General features: G+C 30.9%; 2 protein-coding genes across 4 annotated transcripts; one reads left to right on the forward strand and one right to left on the reverse strand.

Annotated features, from left to right (window-relative positions):
- Positions 1-754: 754 nt before the first annotated feature.
- LOC116778142 (uncharacterized) lies at positions 755-9,814 on the forward strand. Of its 3 annotated transcripts, XM_032672046.2 has the most exons (10): positions 755-857; positions 949-1,113; positions 2,507-2,701; positions 2,818-2,931; positions 3,057-3,203; positions 3,290-4,587; positions 4,801-5,953; positions 6,120-6,232; positions 6,527-6,914; positions 7,406-9,814. In XM_032672046.2, exons 2-10 carry the CDS (start codon positions 960-962, stop codon positions 7,612-7,614), a joined length of 3,771 nt encoding a protein of 1,256 aa, XP_032527937.1. In that variant the 5' UTR covers positions 755-857; positions 949-959; the 3' UTR covers positions 7,615-9,814. The 3 variants fall into 3 exon arrangements, with proteins under 3 accessions (XP_032527937.1, XP_061382183.1, XP_032527938.1); XM_061526199.1 differs by having other exon boundaries at positions 778-1,113; XM_032672047.2 differs by lacking the exon at positions 2,818-2,931 and having other exon boundaries at positions 778-1,113.
- LOC116778143 (SPARC-related modular calcium-binding protein 1) lies at positions 7,708-23,358 on the reverse strand. Its single transcript, XM_032672048.2, has 12 exons — positions 23,284-23,358; positions 21,626-21,803; positions 20,713-20,928; positions 15,163-15,216; positions 14,142-14,344; positions 12,332-12,458; positions 11,462-11,560; positions 10,663-10,769; positions 10,152-10,344; positions 9,130-9,223; positions 8,447-8,703; positions 7,708-8,335 (listed from the first exon to the last, which is right to left on the reverse strand). The coding sequence occupies exons 1-12, from the start codon at positions 23,356-23,358 to the stop codon at positions 8,256-8,258; spliced, it is 1,683 nt and encodes a 560-aa protein (XP_032527939.2). The 3' UTR covers positions 7,708-8,255.
- Positions 23,359-23,530: the final 172 nt, after the last annotated feature.

Below are 23,530 nucleotides of genomic sequence, written 5' to 3' on the forward strand. Positions count from 1 at the left end.
ACAACTATTGATTTCTTTAGTTAGTATGTACTGCAGTCTAATTACATATATGAAATAATTTCATAGTGGGTCAGAAATTATAAAAATTGTGTCTTTTACATTTTGTCAAAAATACTAAATATCTCACAAGTAGAAAATAGGTAACTTTTAATGTTGTCTAATAATGTTTATATTTAACTTAATAATATCATACAAAATATTATTGTAAATTAAAAATATACAAAATCTATGTTTAATTATTAAAAAGATTTTAGAGAATATATCATAGAAATAGAAGATATTAAATATTTCTTTGATCTTAATTTAATTCCAAAAAAAAATTGATATAATTTTTTTATCCTAAAATACATATGCTGATTATATAAGTTAAAAATTAATCAATGTTTTTTTCAATAATATATTATGTTATTTTACATTTTGCTCTAATTACTAAAAAAAAAATACGTGGTTTCTCTGTCTAGATTGCAATCCTATAAGTGGAAGTTACGAACATAAAAATGTCAAAATTAATACAGACAAAAAACAATGCTTGTATTGCTGATCCAGGCGCCTCGAGCTTTTCCTATTTTTTTTCTTTCTATAATAAATTTGACTTCCCTACTTTTATATTATTAATTCTAGGGTAACTGAAAGTATATATATCGAAACTACAGATTAATTATCGATAAATATAATTTAGAGAATACATATATGTTTTAGTTTTACAGTATATGGAGCCAGTATTCACGAAGTTCCTGTAAAGCATAGACAATACAATTCTTATAAACATAGACAACACACAAAACTGTAGTAAACTTAGCAAAACTGATTGACAACAAAAAGAAAAATTCTCGTTGTATTGAACAAAAAATGAAAAAGTAAAAAATTTTATTCCATGCTCAAGTTTTAATAGTATATTTATAATAACCAACAATGTGGTAAAGGCATTATATGTTTGAATATTTTTAGTCTAGTGCATAATGGATGCATCGGCATCCAACAAAACGAATCCCGAAAATAATTTATATGATCTTTATTTGAAAATTGAAAATCCCATCTACTCGGCTCGAGTTCCATATAATAAACCTGTAGTGAAATATACGCGCCTACCAGACTTCGATCTCAACACTAAAGGTAAAATTTAGTTTTTTATTAAAACAGTCTAGCCTAAAACAAGTATTTCTTTAATACGTGCTTAAAAAGAAATTACAGGAATTTTGTTCGTTTTTCTCCAGATTTCAACGTGTGTTTTTAAGTTTTAGTAAATATGGATTTAAGTTTTGTACTTGGACACATTAGTGCTTATGTATTTTGTATGTGCAGATATGCAAGTTTTAAAAATAATTATAATACTCACAATTTTTACCTGACATTCCCGTAGTTCTCAATATTTTTAAAAACATAAAGTTATTCATTAATGTTTGGTTATTAATGTTAGTACATGATATTTAAATACAAGTATTTTATTTTATGTTTAAAATAATTATTATTTGTATATATAGTGTTGTGTACTGCTCTATATAGATTCAAAATTAGTTGTTTCACAAAGTAACATTTGTAACCATAAAGCACAACAGTTTATCAGTTTAATCTCATTCCTATACTATTCATTAATATTTTGTGGTTTAAAAAAGTATGGTTTATATTTATTAAAGGAAATATCAATTTGAAATAATTATTTTATTTTATTAGTGTAAATTTTCTAGTACACTAAGTGTACATTACTTCTTAAAACTAATGTACACTATGTTAGAAATTAAAGTTTGATATTTATGTTTAGATATCATATCTTAACATTAAATGTAATATTTGCTTGGTACCACCTTCATACTGTTGTGTTTTTGTATTTAATGGATGTAATTATTGTTTGTTTTTATTCATTTTTATGTTTATTTTTTCATTGCATGTTTGTTCCATATTAATTAATGCAAATTATTTAAAATTTCATGCTTTTGTCAGCGAGTGCTTTAAATATTTGGAAAAGTATGTGCGAAAACTTATTGAATTAAACCTTATTTTCCTGTAAAAAAATATGTATTGATATTCAATAAACAGTTCCTTGTTTCCATTCCATCAAGAGTTTATGATCTTAAAATGTCCAGAAGTATTTCAAATACTAAATTTATGATGCCATAATATGCACTTCATATATTTACACTGTGGTGACATTGATCCTAATTTGATATAATACCTTTGAAGATAATTTTGTCTCAAGCTGAACTGACTGCTATATAAATTGTTTAACCACTTTATACATACAACATTATATATAATTCAAGTTAAACATTTTGTACAGCAACAATATTATGATGGCTGGCATACTGTGAAATCTATAAAAGGTTATTGTAAAAATTTAATTTGTGATATCTATTATATAGTATGTTTCTAATTTCTATCGGCTCTTGCAAATGATAATTTTCTGCAATGCCAATTATAGCATGTATTAATATTTGTGCTTGGTCATATCTTATAACTTTAAGATATTTTTGAACAGCTTTAATTTCTATCTTACATTGATTACTTCCAGCATTATGGTCACCACAATATATATCTTTGGAACCAAGGTTACGTCGCATCATTACCATTGAAGAGCCAAAAGAAACCACACATAGGTCATTGAGATCCAATGTTGCTACACCAGGTGTAATGACGTCCAAAGTATGCAAGAGAAAAATAGTAACCATTGAAGAAGAAAGTGAAACAAATGTCTATCCAAAATTTTGTAAGTAATTAACATATTATATAATTCAAACTGTTACATAGGAATTTAATTTCATCTCTTTTCCTTTCTTATGTTTTAATTTATATAAATATACTTGAGGTATATTTCTTTTTTAGTACCTAGTAGCCGTCGAAGTGTCTCTAAAGCAGTAAATAGAGCTACAGAGGTTGAATTGGAGGAAACCACAAAGAGTGCTCAAAATATAACTAGACTATCATATGTTAAAAAATGTATTTATTTTATTTGTTCATGTTCTTTTAGAGAGTAGTTATTATTTCTATTTTGTCTTATACTTTAGATTTTGTTTTTATCAGTTACCTTTGAGTTCCTTTCCATTTTTTTTTCTTTATTTTAGATTCCAAGGACACAAAGTGTAGTGTTAAATATAATATGACCAATAATAAAAAAGAAACCACTCCCAAATTTGAAAACAAGTATAAGTATTCAAGAGGGGATAATTCAGGGCAAAACACTACAAAATACAAAGAATTCAATGACAATGGTAGAACTTTCTCAACATATCTAGAAAGCTACAAACGGTGGATTTGGATATACCTTTTAAATATTTAACATTTATTTTGTTTTCAGAATCAACAAAAAGCGCTAAAAGTATAAAAAGTGCTGGGTCATCACCTAAATTTAGCTTAAGTAAAAAGTTATTAAACCCAAAGGAAAATGAAAAGGAGTGTACTCCCAAGAAAAACAAATTAAAAGAATACATCAACATTAAGGCACCACCAAAAACTGTTTTGGATAAGACAAAAAGAACTAAATCTCCACCTAATTTTAATCGTAACAAAATGTCTCTTATCAAAGATATTAAAGACAAGGTTAGACCGGTTTCTGTAATACATGTGCCACTTGATGATCATTTTCGCAAACGTGATATTGGAACTGAGGCTTCAGAGGTCATCATGAATCAAGCTGTACATTCTATTAATAATGTCACTACAGCGGTTCAGGCAGTTCCAGATGTGACATTTAAGGATGTAGAAATTTCAACAAATTTTACACCAGAGAAAGTGAATCAAATGACATCTGTTGATGAAGTGATAAGCAAATTAGGTAGTGAATGTAAGGATATCAAAGATACTTACGATAGTCTTGAAATACCAAATGTAAGCTTAATAAATAGTAAAACTGACTCGTCCAAAGACCTAGACATTGAAAAAAAAATTAATAATATACCGAACAGTTATGTAAAAGAAGAAAAAGAACATGATACTGATATTGTTAGAACGCCTAATATTGATAATGCTTCTTCGAATGTTAGCGATAAAGATAAAGACACTGTATACCATAAAAGTACATCATACATTATTGGCCGAGCTACCTTAACTTATACAACAAGACAGAAAATAAATTTTCACCTAGTAGAAAATAACGAAGTTTTGCACTCTAGGATCTCACCACGTTCATTAAATTATCCTTTGAACGTTGTTTCCGTACTGAAAAAGGAAATATCGAATCAGAAATACAATAACGATGACAAACTAAACTACAATAGCCAAGATAGTAAATCTGACGATGAAACAGAAACTCGTCTTACTCCTATTAACCGTTCTTATGCTCTCAAGAGTGAAAAATTAGTAAAACCATCAGATATAATTAGTACAATAAAACTTAATAACAATTTGTTACATAGAGACCTCTGTGGACAGTTTCAACGAGAACTTAATTTCATTGATTCATTTTTCGAGTCTCTTCAGTATTTAGATAGCTGTTCCTTATCTGATAGAAGTATAACAGAAAAAAAGGTTGAAAACTGGATTAGCGGCGGTGCCAATGAAGTGAAGAACTTTGAATTTGGATCATTTTTGTCACAATTCGAAAATGAATTTAATATTGACAACCCTAAAACAATGGCGTCCGAGAGTCTTTGTCTGGTAAGTGTTTCATTTTTAAAATGTAAACAATTATGAAATGAGTATTCATTTGTTAATACTCCATTAGAATACATTTATTCTTTGAAGCGTACGCTTCATTAATTCACTTTATAGTCGAATATTTATTAGTAATAATTAACTAAATGTTACATTTTCTTTAAATAATTTTATTGAATGAAATGTGGGAGGATTTATACGTTTATTGGCTTTTAGCTCAATTTCCTCATTCAAAATGAGCAAATTAAAGCAGAATATCTGTTGGATGCTTTGAAAATGCGTGAAGACGCTTTGAAACATTTTACGAAGTCGCAAATTTTGTGGTTGGAAGATAAGAAAAAACATGATCACACCGACATACCGACACTGAAAAAGAAACAAAGAGGTGCAATCATAAAACTTCAACACGAATGTGGTGAAATGCAGCGCATGCGAAAGGCTCTGTTGGCGTTGTCGGAACAACGTAAACTGGCATTGAAGAAAACAAAGAAGAACATAGAACTTAAATTAAGGAATAGCTCTGATGTGGAACAAATTATATTGGGAAAAAAGAAATTAAGACGTAATGTTTCTACAGATCGTAACAATGCACCTCTTAAATGTTTTGAATTGTCTAGCAGCGGCTGCGATGATAGCACTACATCGAGGCCCAAGTCAAACGCATCCATTGTACTGAACGACTTAAAGGCAGTGACGAGCGCCGAAAAGTGCGTTCAAACAGGTGAAAGCCTCCCCCTTACATCAGACCAATCAACGAACACCTTCGACGAGAATTTTGTAGTTGTTGATGGTAGCTACTTGAACATCGTTTTCCAAAATCTATCACCTCAGATCTTCAGCGCCGGTAAACAGTACGAAGTGAACAAGGACGCCCTGAAGAATATAGTCGATAAAAGTAATATGCACAATATTAATCAAAATAACGAAGTAGCGCTTGAAGAGTTTATGGATCATATAAAGAATCACGAGTTGGAATCGAGTTCACCGTCCACTGCGAGAAGTTTAGTGGATGAATTCGACCAGATTTACAAGACCTATTCCGATGATGATATCTCATACGAAGTCGGCCGTGCTCTTGTGGACGACATCAAAGAGGTTCAAGTTTCACCTGAAGCTGGAAACATCAAAAATGATGTTAAGACATTGGCTGTTCCGAGTGGGGGAGTTGATCGTTCAGTGTCCGTTGACGAATGCTGTAGTTGTGAGCCATTAGTAGCTAGTGTTGGGATTCAGGTGTCCAAAGGCAAGGAAGTGGCTCAAACTAGTGTGACGGGACCATTACCTATACCAGCTGGTGCTGCTTCCACTGATGATGTATCATCTGAAGTAGCCACTTGGTTGACGCAGAGATCATCGGTGAAGTCCACCGGTAAGTTACTTAGAACAGTATACATTTTATTTATTCATACATTTTTAATACCTTTATAGTATCTCAATATAACTATAATTTTAAAAAGTTGAAAAATGTACTTTTGAATTCTAAAATATAAAACATTTATTAATATATTTTTTATACTTTTTTATTTTATTTGAAGGTGCGAGCAGTTCGAGTAGTCAATCTCATAATCCTAGCATTTCGTCATTATCATCACCAGTTCAGTACGAGGCTGAAGAATTACGTCGTCAACAACTAGCCATTGAACGAGAGGTTGGTTTTTATTTAGTTGTAATATAATAGGGATTCGATATTTGTGCAAAAAGATTAATATGACTACTATTAAGCTTCCGAGAATTTTATGTCAATGTTTTTGTTTATAACATATAAATTCTTGAAAGTAGTAAAAAATTGTTACGTATGTGACCTCTAAAATCTCAAATGTAAACTGCAATAGTTCATAAACTATGAGTTTGCCCTATTTCCTATTTCTCTAGTTTGTGCTCAGTTCCATATGAAAACTTTTTTTGCACGTATGTTTATGAATTTTGTCTTCTCTTTTTTCAGATTAAAGCATTAGAACAACAACAGTGTCAATTGTTGGCGTTGCGTGAGATACCGGACAAACCCCCACCACCGTACACGCCACCAACAGAACCACGACCGTTAAAATCTCTAAACAAGTTCATAGCTGATGACATCAATGAACAGAAAATACACAAGTTGCTTTTCCAACCTGGCAAGCAACTCGGCGAAACAGATGTATTTGAAGTATTTGTCAAAGACTTCTGCCAAGAGTCCATTGAAAGACAGAAGTTGGATAGAAGCGACAAATATTGGGACACATGCAATATGATACCGGTTAAACCCAAGCCGGATAAAGAGAAATTAGTAAAGAAAGCTGCTGCTGACTTAAAAGAAGTCTTGTCGGATGTACCACCTACCGTTGTTTCAGGTGAGAAACTGGCATAGATTAAAAAAATATATATCTTCTAGTAAAGTAAGTACTGTAAGAGGAAGTCCTCTTGTATGCTTCTTGTTACTTTTTTCATGCGGTGTACCGTTGGAATTATATTGGCAGAAATTGCCGCGAATCAAAAAGTTCTCCAAACTGTTAGGGCGTTTTTCTTTCTATTTTCTAAATGTTGTATCTATGAAAGTGTGCACGTATTGCATATTGGAAATTAATTAATATGCCCTTAATAATATTCTATGGTTATTTTTATCGGATTGAGATCTTACTACATTTTTTTAAACTGTTTTATTCTAAGTCCATATCACGTAGATATATAGCTACACACTAAACACTCAGTAGTAATGTTTGTATTAAGACTATTTCTTTTTCTACCTTTATTAAACTCATCTAAAATTTTGACATATAAAATAATTTTAACAATTTTTTATAAACCAATATACATATTTATATATAATGTTTCTTTTAATTAGGTGTAGGAGCGAGGAGGTCAGACCACATAGATGATATATTGTTTGCCGAGTGGCGACGTTGTGAACCAGAGTGGACTTCGTTGCACGCAGACGAAGTGATTGTTAAAAATCAGGTGTTTGAAAGCATTTTTCAGAAGATACTATCAGAAACTGTCGACGAATATAAAAGAACTGTGCTCAGTAAACCAAGTGATGGATCTGTGCCATGAAGTGTTATTATGTTAAGCCATGAGTAAAAAAAAAACAAATAAAAAATATATCAACATTTATTAGCATATATTATAGGTATAGTTAAAACAGCATTGTCAAGTTCTAAGTTATTTATTTTGCAATAGTAATGTAATGGAAAATATCACATAGCTCTTACATTTTACACTGACTAAAAGTTTCATAAATATTAAGAGAAAAGAAAATTTTGATCTTAAATCTACATACAATCAGTACAATTTTTTACAATTTCGTTGCCAGCAAACATTGGTTATCTATGGAAGAGATAAAAATATAATACTATAGAAAAAGGTATTTAACAAAATGTGTTTTTATAATGAACACTCTTATATAAACCACTCATAGCCATTAACACACAGAACAGTTAACTTCTTGAAACAATACAAGTTGCAAGACTAGTGAAGTTGTATTATAATAAACTAGAAATTCATCAGGACCTCATAAATAGTTCTGGCTCGAAGCATTTATATGCACATAAAAAATATGAGACATTTATCATTGCCACTGAAAATTACCTACTATTTTCTATGTATGGACATCGAATCAACGATTCATTTTCAAGGTGATTGTATAATTTTATACTTATAAATCTCTTATAAATCTCATATATAGTTTTGTAATTCTAGTCGTCGGCCTTTAGAATCGATTCGAGAGGATTGGGTCCTTTTCTTCTTGGATTAGATGGAACTTTTGTTGTTTCAGCTAAAACAGTAAGTAATATACACTAAGAACAATATATTAATGTAAATAAATTTGCAATGTTCTATCAATAAAAGTAATAAATATATAAACTTTAATGATAATGTTCCTTACTGGTATGCCCGTGCGCTGCCTGTGTGACCTCCAAGCAGGCCATCCATTCTGTAATACTAATCTTGGAATCATGGTTTACGTCACAGTAACGAGGGAGTTTTCTTCCACATCTTCTCAATGGCTCCATGTTTGATATCAGCTGGTGGAAAGCTTTCCACTCCCGTCTTTCCAAGGCTTTGTTTTTGTCTTTATCTAACATAACATAGGTCCAAGTAGCTGCCTGCTCCTCCTTCGACGCCCCCCATTTCACCACATCTCTATAGAAAGTGTTTTATACTGTTAGATCTCGACATATGTACTTATTCTTATATTGTTAAACAATAAGATTTTATATGTTGAATTGTTAAATTATTCCAATGGTTTTTACATAATGTGCGATATTTATTTTATTGAAACGTTATCTGCTCATTGAATTTACAATGTTAGCCGCTTACATGATTGATTCCTTTATATAAGTTAAGAAATGGAAATGAATAGAGCAAAACGATATATTGTTTTTGTTTAGGAATAATAAAAAAATACTTAATTTTTGGAGTAGTTACGAAAAATTATGTTAGTCTTATATTGTACTTATGGATATTCTGTCGCTAGTTAGTCAAATTATTTAGAAACTTATTTGTATTGTGTTCTGTTAATATAAACCGATACTTAAATATTTAAATCAGTGTAATAACAATCCTCACCCTGGACCCGTGCCGTTGATAGAAGTAGTCATCTTTGATATGAAGAAACTTATCAGGTCATGGAGAAAATGACTCTTCATTGGTTCTGGGCAACCTAGTGTTATGTGAATAAAGAATGTGTAGTTTTATATTATACTGGTATCAAATACTTAAAATATTAAAGTCTGATCAAGTATTTATTACATTAGATAGTTATGATTACACCTCCTGTAGTTTTCCTATTGAAACCTGTGCATTTTTGTTTTAGTGTTATTTATACTATATAAGTAGAATCTACGTGTAGATTTCTAGGAAAATATACTGTATACATTTTTAACTGTTATATTGTAATTGTCCCATAACTATGTGGACTGTATTTTAGTGCAAAATGCATGTAACATGAAAGTGTAATAAATTCATGTAAAATTTTAAACATTTAATATAGTTTTCAAACTCTAAATCAAACAAGGTTTTAAATTATAGTTTTGAAGAAAACACATTCTAATAAAGTTTAAGACTCTTTCAACTAAATTCTCATAATATGTAGATAATTTTTGAATATTAAATGTTTAAATTTCTTATTCTTATAACCATAGCATGTTATTTAAATATTTAACCGTTAAGACTTCGTTTGTGCAAAAAGTTATATATGTATTATGTGTAATTTAATAGATAGCTTGGATCTATAAAGTCATTTTGTTCCTTATCAATAGTTTTATTTATATTCATCTAAATAATATAAGTAGAACAAACAACTACCCTGGGTATAATTCTCCTCCATTTTTAAAATGTCATCAAAAAACCTAGTTTGGACTCTAGTTTAGTATTGGAGATTATTATATATGGTGTGGCACATGATCAACTATGTATAACACCACTAAAATATTCTATTAATAGAGGTTTGGTCTCCTGAAAAAAGCTATTGGAGAACTTAGGCCTATTTTCATAAGGTGTTATAACAGAATGTAATATAAACGACGACTGCTAGTTCCGAGTCATGAAAAATTGAACGTAATATGTATTGCTGGAAATTATGAGTCTACCTCTCATTGGGCTGGCGTGTTGTGGAGCGGCGTCGCAATCCGGCTTAGCGTCTTTGACCGACGATCCCGGTATCGGCTTGCCCGTGTCTTGATGGACGCACCAGCAGTAGCCGGTGGAGCGGTAACACTGCGCGCGCGCATACCGACCGTCACCAGTACACTCCGGCACGTATAAAACAGCACTTCCAGCTTTCTGCATACATTGTTAAAGTTTATTCTATTATGTTAAACTTTATTTCTGTACTTACATTGCTCAACCCATATAGAGGATTTTTAGTAGGTCAAAGAACTACTCTTGTAAATATTATTATGAATCATCGCTACCTTCCACCAAAAAAAGTAATATAGCGAGGCTTTGTTAAATTGAGATATATATATTAAAATCCATCTATAGAAAGTTAATTTAATATACTTATTACATCGCACTGCGTACCAATCGCATTAGCTTATTATTTCGCTCCGCTTCGATATGGGAATACCAAAAGCATTTAAATCTTACACATTAGTATACCTGTTCATCTAGCACGGCCTGTCGGTCTGTGAGACAGTCGTTTGTTTCATCTTCTCTAACAACAGAACCGTCTGGAGCGAAGGAATTCCGCATTATGCCAGGCAATACTGAGGGAAAATTTTTTTCGATTTTACCAAAGACATAATATATAATACCCATACATTATTTTAAAATTATCTTCCACTATTGTAGACAGGAGAAGGAACCCTGAACCATTAGTAAAAATGTATAAAAGTAGAGAAAACTGTAAATAAAGGTATGTATAAGCATACACAATGTGACTCATTGCCCTAGTGAAATCCAATTGTGAGTAATATGTCTAAGAATTTTGATTATCAACATGTGGTGTCGTCGAATCTTACATGCACTAGTCATCTATACAAATAGTTAAATAAAATTGGAATGCCCCTTATATTAAAATAACCGCTTTTTTCTAAATGCTTTTGAATTTTATATTCAAAATTTTTTGTCCGTCTGCCTATTTGTTTTTTCGGCCAAAACTTTGAAAGAACTAGATCGCTTTTGGCTGGATTTTCATTTGAAATAGCTTATAAAATAAGAAATATTTTAGGTTACTTTTACTTTAGATTTTGATTTATTGGTATTTATATAAATCATTTAAAAATCAATCTATATAGACAGAGGCGCTGACACAGATAGTTTATACTAAACTATGTTCTCTACAAAAGTGTGGGAGTGGCCTATATTGACAATCATATTAGTCTATGCGTATACCGTATGTTAAATATTTTATTTTTTTTTAATAAAATAAAAAGTTATTAATTAGATTTATTTCTACCTGAACTGGGGTCTGGAGGTGGTTCCTCTTCGTAGTCCGGTTCGGGCTCTGGAACACTATCGTCGTCTGCATTCAACGACATGAAGAAACGGAGAGAGACTATATATTATTATTATGTTTGCGCATAAATTCACGTCTTACCTTCCGTATAAAATCCATATCAAATATATTTATTAATTATGATGTAATAACATGTCATGATGTTCTACATATTCAAAGAATTCTTTCCATGGAGCTACCGCGGAGTGGTTGTAACCCGATATTACGTATATCATTTAAAAGCAAAAAAGCAACCTCATACTGTCAGAGAGGTATAAGTGTTAAAAATGAGATAAAAACTTTTTTCACTCGACTTTCATGTCCCCCTAGGTTTTGTAGATTAGTAAGATTCGCAATTGACATTTATACAATATGCTTATAATTACCATACGCTTTTCCACGATCGCTCGTGATTCAATGTTTATATTAAAATAAAGTTTAATAACCACATTGTTGTATTAAATATAGATTTTGTTTAAACTTCTTTTAAACCGAGGCGTCTGTCTGTCCCATTATAAGGAACAGGAAAATTCCAAGCAATAAAAAACATTTTCCTCTTTTACGAATACCTACTTGGTTACATATATTATTAAGTACTTAAAGGTTTTTATTCCTATTATACAATTTAAAACAGTGATCCCAAGAATATGAAAACCATCAACAGAACGTGGCGAGAAGATACAAAAACATTAAACTAAGCAATAACATTCTTCAATACAAAACATGTATAAATTACAATGATATCGTTTATCTGAATCTCAAACATACAAATAATTTTACAACAGCGTTATATACATGTATATATCAAGTGTTATGTATCGAGATACTTACAGTCCGGAGCGGGTGGGTCCGGGCTGGCCAAGAGACATGCGGCCCACTCCGAGCGCGCGATCTCCCCGTCCCCGTCGCCGTCACAACCGCGGGCCCATGCGCGAGCGCATCGTTTTGGTTTCACCACCTATGTAAAGTAAAACGCATTTCAATAGATCTAAGGTTACAATTAATCACGTTAGAACATAAAAATATGGATCGTGCACATAATTACTTATACGAATTTAATATCATAGCACCGCCGAAATTCAGAAAACGATTCTAGAAAAACCTTGACGCTTCATTTGTTATATGTCCGTATATAAGAAGTTTATGATACACCATATAGCGTTTAGCTAAATGTAAAACGTATACAGTATAAATAATTCAAGTCTACTTTAGAGAAGACTATCATTGTAACTGAATCTTCTATATATAAAAATCTTATGAAGTATTTTTTTTTTAAATAAAATTATGTGCCCCGCAAATCATTATAGTTCATAGTACTAGTACATGAACATACTTATGTAACTATATACGTACATACACATAACACCAGACGATCGATCTTATGACACGTGTCGGAAGTGAGATGATTCCATTGTGTTATCTAACAACATGGCACCTTATAACATCGACTAAGAGAGAATGAATAGAATGAATAGTACACATGGTTCAACTCACAAAATAATCATTCTTTTGTTATGAATGTCTAGACAAACTAAAAGGATTAAAATAGTTCACATAAGCTTCATAAAATTTTACGTGCTTTACATATTTCCTTGAAGTTGGGCTTGTCCCAGTTCGGAATCGTAAAACCACTAAAGATGAAGCAATTGCTCTAGAAATCATGTGGCCTTGTTTATAAAACAACAAACAATAGGGCTCCTTGTTAAAATAATCCGTTCCAAGATTGTATATTACAAATATGTTCATTTATATTGGTAACTAATGCTGTATTGATAACATAAATGGTATTTACAGTTGCACATAGCTATGTTTATGCAGTGACATATTGTTGAATTTTCCGTTATGTTCAAGAATATTTTTTTATTATTGCTTGAAACAAATCGAAGGTGACATGATTTTAATGTTAGAGGTTTGTTATGGTGCCGAATTTAATTTAACAAAAATTTCAAATATGTCAAAATTGGTTTCTCCGATTGGAATGCTGTTTATTTTTATTAAAGAGCTCAGTCACTCGGCAAACTTGTTAGTTAGTTATATTAGAAAAATTTCCTGTAGCATTTACAAAATAGTCAAATCTGACTAATGAATGCAAACATGCACCTTGAATAGAAACAGAAGATGACATGTTCGATCTGATGCTGCAATCAGGATTTATGGATGAATATCCAAACCAGAGAGCAATAAAAACAGATTTCATGTGTTTTACTGCAAATATTCAAATTACGAATACATGCCTCCTCAAAAGAACAAAGACATTAACTATTAACTATATAACTTTCAAGCTTATTTTTCTTTACGAATTTCTTTGACTTCAGGCTTTTTAAAAAGTCTATTTTATTCCTACTCTATATAGTTTAAAGTACAACCTTTTATCAAAATTTTTATTTTTATATAAAAAAATATTCTTTTACTTTAACGAAAAAAATATTCAAAATTACAACGATTGAAGGGTACATACATACATACTGTTGGTTCAATCGGGATATTAAAAAGAGTTTATTTAATAATTTCAATGTTATACGTCTCATCCACCGAGGGAGTTATGAAAAATTTACTATCTAGTGCAGTTTAACATTGGGCTCCCGGACTTAAAAACATATGTTATTATACCTACTTCGGTACGACGCAATAATGTACTAACCTTTTTGATGAGCCGCCGCAAGCCGCGATACTCAGACTTCTGCAGCGTCCCACTTCTATCACGATCCAGTTCCCTGAATTTCCAATCAGCGACTCCTCGAGGATCCGAGGCCCCTCCATCATCAGCTCGGGCTCGGTCGTATTCTCCACTGAATATTTTGATAAGATTTCCATTGAACTGTGCTCTGTCTACTCTGGTACAACCTAATAGAGATACGTTTGATATTAAATGATAAATGCTTGTATATCTTATGTTATTTTATTCATGCGCCCAATATTAATAGATCGATATGGAATGATTACGTCGATCATTGAGCATGCAGGAATGCTCAACATAACACGCAATCACGCATAGCGTTACATGTCTGTGCATTAACTTTTAACCAACCAATATATTTTTTTAAACAGTTATTCAAATGATCCAATTATGCTGAGCAGAAAGTATCGCCACTATGGATAAGTAAAGTAATGAAATTTTTATTATGAAATGAAAATTTCCTCTAAGTATTGGATACCTTTGACTTATTGTGCATATTAGTAAAATATATACGTAGGTATCCAATATTTGAAGTTTTGCGTAATAATACATTATTTTAATACAAAATTTTTAAAGTTTAAAACATCAAAACTGTCATCATCATCAGCCTATTGGTGCCCACTGCTGAGCAAAAGGCCTCTTCTCCCATGGAAAAGGTTAGAGCAATAATCACCACGCTTGCTCAAGGCGGATTGGCGATAACTGTAATGTAAAAAACTGCAGTCTGTACGAAAACATTATGTATGTGGTAATATAAAATAAATTTAAATTTTTATGAACATATAATGTGTCTATTAGTTTTACCTAATAATTAAATTTATAAAAATATAACAATTGTCATAGGGTAATAATAGTATTATATGTGATGTATTTGATGATATAAATTCCAATTTAATGACTGGCGGTGGCAAAAATGTTGTATCCAGCTAATTGAATACAGCATGAGATCAATTAAGCTGTAATTATACGACATGCGTTGGCTCACTTTTCTTATTACGTTGACCTCGAACGGAAGAGCGCCGCTTTGTTTGAGATTTACCTGAAAAAAATATATATAGAAATTAATAAAACGTATAGTCAAAAATTACCTATTACCAAAGCAACGTACAAAAACATCATATCGTTGCGCAAAATAAAAAAAATATTTTAAATATCTTTCAAATCCTCTACACATCAGAATGTAAATGGGTTGACTTTTTAAATTGTTACATCCTTTTGCTACAATTGATCCTTTTTGATTTCGCTCTGCTTACTTTATATATCTTTGAGCAGATATTTAATTTGAACTTCAATTCTGACTCTCTATCTCAACATTTCTCTGTCATATTACATTTGTTTGCCAAATTTGTTTTAAGAAATTGTTATTTCTAGCTATAACATTAATCAGATAATTACTATAAAAAGTAATGTCCTCTCAATTGTAAGGATGAAAAAAAGGTGTCCGAAACCATCTGAAGGCATGTAAGTGATGTGTCTCGCTTGATTCGAATTCTATGGTTGCAAGTGTGCGGTGTCCTGCAAGGGGAGGGGGCTCCGTCTATACAACCGGTCCAAACGGCAGTGATGTACAGCATTAGTCAATACAAAAACCGGTAACTACCGAGCTCTCCGCAAATGCCTATGCTGTCTCCTTAATTTTTAATTGAACGTTGGCCGAATGTCTTTATTTTAGATAGTCCATTATATTTTTTGAAGATTACCAGATTTTATTACTAAAAACGAGATAAGTAAATAAATGTCAACCTATTTCACGTTCTATAAAACAATTGAATTAATTTAGAAACAATCACAAACTTTATTTATTATTATTGAAATCAAAGTTCTCAAGATTTTTTAAATGACTTTGATTTTTAAGATAGTATAAAAATGTAATGTATTATTATTAACCTCGTAACCAGGTCTTGACCACGGTAATACCACAGTAAACTTTCTACAGATAGAAAACCATTGTTATTTATTATTATTATATCTACTTATGAATGAATTCAAACAAAAAACATACTATCTCCCGTAATTATATATAGAAGGCAGGTAGGAGGATCTACCAAATATAAAACATCAAAGGTGCGGCGAATATTCCAACGGATCTATAAAGCGTTGTCTGGAGCATTTTTTTCCATCGCCTCATGGTGATTGCCTTCCCAAGGGCAAAAAAAACAGGACTCCTTTGTAAAACGGCGTCGAGCTGTCTGTCCGTCGTTTCTTAGAAAACTCGATCTCACAAAGCCAGCCCCGCAATTAAATGTGTAGGGTGTTAAACATTTCACTAATATAGAGTAATACGTATCTTTATGATATGATTTCCGATGATATATTTAGAGAGAAATATGTTTCCTACTTAATTATTAAACTACTATAAATATTTTTTCATAAAATGCTTTCCCTCTTTTTAACATTCTTTTCATATAACATACTTGCATAGTTATTGAAAGCTTATTTGCAAAAAATATAGGAGTACTTACGACAAATGGACTAATTTAAGATTTATGATTCTCAATACTTAACAATGATTCAGTTAAACAAACTTGAAAAGTTAAAATGATTCACTCTGTCTAATCGGCGACTTAACCTTGAAAAAAATTAAATTAGTAGAATTTTGATAACAATTAAAAAAAGGTTCTTAAAATTGAATCCAAGTTGAATATTATAATAAGGATGTCGTCTTATTAGCAGTTGAATTTATTTTCTGTCCTCTTCGTCACATTTCAATCGATTTATATAGGGCAAAAATTATAGACGCATGATAGAAGTCGTGGTTAAAATCTTAATACAAAGATTAGAGAATAATTAAAATGACTCAACAAAGGACTTATGTTAAAACAATTAAATTATATATAATTGTAGCAGAGGAATTTGGATTCCTGGTATTCATTTTAAAAAGATATTTTGGAGTCACAAAATTTGTCACGATAAAGATTCTTGTTCCAAAAAATAAACCAAAATGTGATGGAGTAGTCTTTTATTGACTAATGAAATAATTACACTTAATGCTATGCCACACGAAATATTGCACCAGCTAAAAAAGTAAAGTTTTTAACTCACTTTTAATGTTCAATAAGTATCCATGAAATCTATTTTAATTTAAAAAAAAATTGTAAGCTTCAAACATAATCAGATGCGTTACATGGTATTGAAGCCAAAATCCAACAATACAGCATACTTAATCCGACAGTGAAGTACATATAACCTTAGAGAGATCACTGCATTATATTGAAACATCACTGCATCAAGCACAATGGTTAGCACTTTTGGCACAGCATATGAATTTGTCTTGAATAATTCAGATATAAATTATTTATCAATGGCTTGAACTATTTGTTTATCAAGTTATTTCATATTCCCGACTGTCCAGCTATTTATTACGGATGCGCTCCGATACCATCGCACTCGTGCCGAGAATAAGAAACAACATAATTCCATTTAGACCTTTCATGATCGTTGCTACAAACTGCACTAAGTCATAGCTAGTCATGAGAACACTTCTATTATGAATTTCATATGGGATAGGTAAGGCACTAATACTAGCAGAGGTCTGTTTTTAGAAAAATACAAATTCTTCGACGGAAAAAGTAGATATTTTGTTTTCTTTTTCTTGGTTAAATATTGTAATAACTCTAGAGACTACTCACAGAAGAACCAGACGTGGGGTTGGGCTACCTTGTAAGGGACGGCCATCCCGCAGTTCTTCAAACTAGTCATGAATTCTATCCTTATAACATTTCGTCGCCATATAAAACAGACATCAATGCCTGCGGCATACTTACAATATAAAATTACTTCTATGATGTCGTAAAATTTTACAATCTCGTCGTAATCTCCAATTATGTCTAGAATTCAGACCGTTATTTTCTTTATCATCATCATTTAAAATATATCCAAATGTTTAAGCGGTCTCCTTATTTCAATATGAACCCATTCAATTTACAATATACGTGTGGTCTTCCAATATGGTTATGGGATTTTTTGCAGGCAAACAGGACATTCTACATTCTAGAATTCTTGAAAAAAAAAAAAAGGACGTCGGTAGCTTCGCGTAAAATGAATCAGGGTCTGATTTTATTTGACGAAGAGTTTAAAAAGAAACCACTGTTTGTTATAAAAATAAACTCAGGTAAAAACAGGCGTGGGTCAATAAGTTTAGACCTGAGGCGATTTCATTCTGCACTTTATTCTATCAAAGAATTTTGATTAAGCTTACAGGTATAATAAATTTAGTCTAATCTTTTATTTACATACTCAAAACATAAAACATGCCACCCGACTGCTCTACTGAAGTTACCATAAAATATTCCTATACAAAGTATATAAAACTATGGAAAAGTATAATCAAAACTTAGTTATAATATACGTATAGCTGTACATAATAACGGAAGGTTATAGTGAGTGACCATCGTTCGTTCATATGATCCCTATCAATGTCGTCTAATTTGATAATAGTACTGCTTTGTAAACAAGTCTCGATGACCGTTTTCCGCTTTTGACTCCAGTTGCTCACTTACAGATACATAAAAGCACATACAAGTTGAAAGCAATAGTACAATTGAGACTTTACGGTTCAGATAACTTAAGCTGAATTAAACAGATGGAAATAAATACATGATTTCCATTGAAATTTAATAAGAATAATGATTATACCTCATAATAACCTGTGTGAAATCGTTACTCATGAAATAGCGTGCACTTATATATTTATACAACGAAGAGAAAGGGAATGTTTCAGACTCGTAAATCAATACGAAGAACTAAATTAAAATTATACTATCGATTTGTTGGATTTATTTGGATATTGATTGCCTTTAGAAGAAGTCACGATTTTTACAATTGTGAAATGCGGTCTTATATACCTCGAGATAATAATTTATAAAAAAATATACTACTATAATATCTGAAACTACTAACAACAAATTGTAAATTTATATTGTTTTTGTGTGTAATGCTTTTTAGTAAGAAAATGTATAAATTATTAGTGTAGTTGAAATTATTTAACTTTATTCAAACGGAAATTTTTAAATAGTATATTCATTTATTGTGCATTCTGTATTGACATAAATAATCTCTGTTTATAAATAAGAATAAATTTCTACGAATGTTTGTCGACGGATAAATTGAAAGCGATATCTATCTAGGACAAAACTTTTATTTGTGTATTTTTTAAATTTAGGTACGATAAATTTTAAGTCATAACGAATATGAAGAAAATTACGATTTTAAAATCATCGCGCAAAAATGAAACAAATAATATAACTGATGGAGGATTTTATACTACAAAACGTTGTATTAGATTAGAAATAAAAATATTTTTTCTTTTATTTCCCGCATCGTCGTAATGCTTTATTAGTTTATATTAATTCCTTAAGTCGAATCATATATCTGTATTTTATAAAAGAAAAAGAAATTTCCACAACAAATATCTCATTCTGTTCAAAAATGTTAAGAATTTCTCCCAAACTATTTCTAGAAATAATCTAAACCGGAATCTGTTTTCTTGCAAGCAACAATTTATAAACAACTACTCAATCGTTTGGACTAGAAGACGAAAAACAGAAATTTGGCGCCAGGTTGGTGTTATATCAAACCTGTAGATAACATGCGGATATTGTATTCATTTGGCTATGTGGGAAGATTTGTTCATTATCGTATATTTTTGATGGAATTATGATAAAGCTAATGGTTTCACAGGTGATTTCTTGTAATCCGGCGATGTTCAGAGAAATGTTTTACATAAAATAAACGTTGGCTTTTATCTGGTGAAATGTTTATAAATGTTGAGAACTTTATTTACAATTCACATAAGGCTGAACAGATGCTTTGAATCCGGATGAGAACAAATCGCTTCTTGTAATTTCTGTTATGATTTTTAATATATTAGTTGTTTAAAAAGTTACACTGATAGTTTATTTTTGGTAAAGATTCAATGGTGAAGATTAGCGAAATGATTTTTCCTCAACTTATTTTTATAACATAAACGTTAAGTTTGACATTATTTTGCTGGTTTATTTCGCGATTAAAAAAATAAAAAAAAAATATTCGTTCACAATCTGTAATACGCTACTGTGATTACTTCGTTGCATTTTATTATTCGTTATTAATCTCAGCTTTGAAATGTATGATAAAAATTCTGCATAATAAGTTGAAGACATCTGATTTAAAATTCAATTTTAAGATTTGACTTATGATTATAAAAAAGGGTTATTTTGGTGGATACTTTTTGTTTTTTTTATCTTTAGGTCATTTAAACTTCCTTTTTTTTTCATATTGCATGGTAGTTAAATATGTACGCTTTAAGTTTAAGGTAATAATAATTATTATTAATCTTTGTTCATAGTACATTGACTTTCGAAATGTTTCCACGAGAATAGCTCAACAGTTATAATAAAATACTTTTTATTTAGACTGTTGCATTATTTGTTTAGACTAAAAATTTATATAAAATAAGTGACGGAATTTTTCCTTTTCACTCTTGGTTATTAATAACAAAGTAGTTATTATCAACTACCTATAAAGGTATATATATATGTATAATTTCTTTGCTTACCAGTTCTCGTACAATCTGGCCTTCCATTCCTCACAGCTGTATCGGGCAGAGGTTTCCCGTCGGCGGTGACACACCAACAGCCAGCTGCGGCACCTGCAGCGGCACATTGCACGGCGGCATAAGTGCCGTCCGCGCGGCACCTTGGCACAAATGTGGCTCGACGACCGCCTTGCTTCAATGCATAGCGCAGCACCGCCATACATGAAGTTTGACTGTCTGGTGATAGAATATCATTTAGATATCTAGCCAGGATAAGGTGTGGTTGGTTAGGTTTGTGATTAATATAACATTACTTCTATCACCACATAAATATAAACCAGAAAAGTAGTCTAACTCCGGTCAGTTGTAAATCATTATTATACTTCCTTACTCAAAATAAACAACCAGCATAGAATACCAATAGCATCTACTTCGCAAAAAGCTTGTTACTTACATAAATATATTTAATATAAAACAAAAAAGAAATATGCAATTAAAATAGAGAAATGTAACAACATTGGCATGTATCTCTAAGCATTATCCTAACCTTGTCAACCTTTTGCAAGACGACATTTAAGGTTAACTAATAATAAAAATTCAATCATTAAAAAAGGTTTTACTACTATGGCAACAATTTCTAAGACGCTTTTATTGTAAAATCGATATAAAATCATCTCACATTAGTATTAAGCACTGGCTTTTTGTAAATCGTTTATCTATTGTTATCATATTAAAAAAGTGTAAGTTTATATATTTACACATTCGAATGTTTATGGTACAATAAAGAAGAAACAGCTGAACGTAAAGAGATACAATAAATAAATTAAAGAAAGGTTTAATTTATTATATAGAAAGAGTATGAGTTCGAGCAAATAAAAGTTTATAACAAAACGCTAGAGCTTGAATGAATATTAAATATAATATTAGAGCTCACCTGTACAGGGCCCTCTGTGGGCCATTACAATAGGTTCTCCTGAGCACTGTGCCTTCATTAAGTGACATTTTGAAGGGTAGTTATGTCCGTCGGAACCGCAGACTGGACGATTCACGGCACCCGTGTTTGCTTCACACGCCGCCACGCGATGGTAACAGGTCTCGCTTTGCGCATTGGGCTATAAACAATACTTCATTCTTCACATCACATTTAATGTACTGCTCACTGTAGTGCTTGCATCAAGGGCTGTACTTTTGCCATATACTCTTCGTTTTATAACATTTTATCATTGAGAATAGTCCAACATCCCCTTAATTTATAAAAGTCCTCTCATTGTCAGTAAGTTGTAAAGTCACATTCAAAAGCTTCACAATGTCGCATTGTTCAACATCTTACACCCAACAGGTAAGGATAAAAACAATAGTTGTGAAAACGCTGTTCTAAATACATTCGCTTAAAATAAACAGCTGCGGCTCGAATCGAATTAACTGTTATGTTACGTCTCGTTTCTTTTAGATGATTATAATAAATCGGTTAATAGATCCTGTAGAGCTACTGACCTTCCTCTCAAATTCGAATTAAAGTAACTGGTTTTTATTGTTATTAGGATATAATAAAAAGAAAGACGTTCATTTGGATGAATAATAAAAGAAAGTGATAGAAACATGAATAGATTATTAAATAAATTCTTTAAAATTTTCCTATTAAAGAATGTGTATCTAAATATGCATTTATATTCAGTCCAAAACATTGGTAGCCAAGCGAAGGTTTTATCTTGTTGCCAATATTTTTCGGCAGTGTTTAACTTATCCTGAAAAAGATAATATCTTACGACTTATTTACTTTAAGTTCTTTAAACAATAACTATTATTAGGATATAGATTTTTTAACAGAACAATTAAACTTCGTCTTTACTGTGCCAGAATGTTGTAATGTTTTAATTGATTTTTCGTATTATAATCACTTGATTAGTTACTTTTGCTAAGTACTCACTTATCGATTTTACTTTCTATCACTATTATTCAACAGCTAAAAGCTTATGTGTGAAGGTAACTCTCCATACTCATAAATTCATATTTTTCCTTTTAAACTCTTCCTTTTTAATAAAACGAAGTGCAGACATTTAAGAAATTATTTATTCATAAATGTAAACTAAAAGTCTCGTATCGTTGATGTTTGCGGGTTAGTACCAAAAAAGGTTTCATACATTATTTTTATACTTCTACGTAACCTCAGCATTGTTTTGTATATGTTCAACTTAAATGCTAGAACAATTTGATTTTATATTTGATATCACGTACTTAAGGCTCAGAAATGTTTTTTGAATACCTCATAGACTAATAAGATTATAAATCAGGTAATACGTATTTTAAAATCAAAATACAGCCGTAAAAGGTAAGATTTCACTAATTTTTTTCCCAACTTGTATAAATAATTTATTATATTGTATAAATAATTATCATAGTATAGAACAACCTGTCACATCAATCAAATGCACTTGCAGCAATATCATGCAGTTAAGTTTAAATTGGCAATATAGATAGCCTATTAGATGTTTACAAACTATATGAGATAAGTTATATCCTCTAAAGATATTATGTTTATTTTTAATTTAGAGTGAACTTAAAATTAATTAAATATATATTGAAAATATTTACCTTCTCGCCAGAATCAGCACCACTAACGTAACAAATATAATTTAAACAAAAAATGAGGAACACTAAGTCATTCATAATCATAATGAAAAATTGAGGAATAAAATGTAAAAAAAAATAGTACGTATTTAACTTTATTTATAACGCACATTCACTAAATAAAACTAATAATTTATAAAACTTTCGTACAAATAAAAACCTTTTTGTTTTTAACATTTTGGCATATTTATTATCAATAATAACAAAAATA

The sequence above is a fragment of the Danaus plexippus genome, chromosome Z (genome assembly GCF_018135715.1).
Source record: "Danaus plexippus chromosome Z, MEX_DaPlex, whole genome shotgun sequence".
Taxonomy (NCBI): Eukaryota; Metazoa; Arthropoda; class Insecta; order Lepidoptera; family Nymphalidae; genus Danaus; species Danaus plexippus.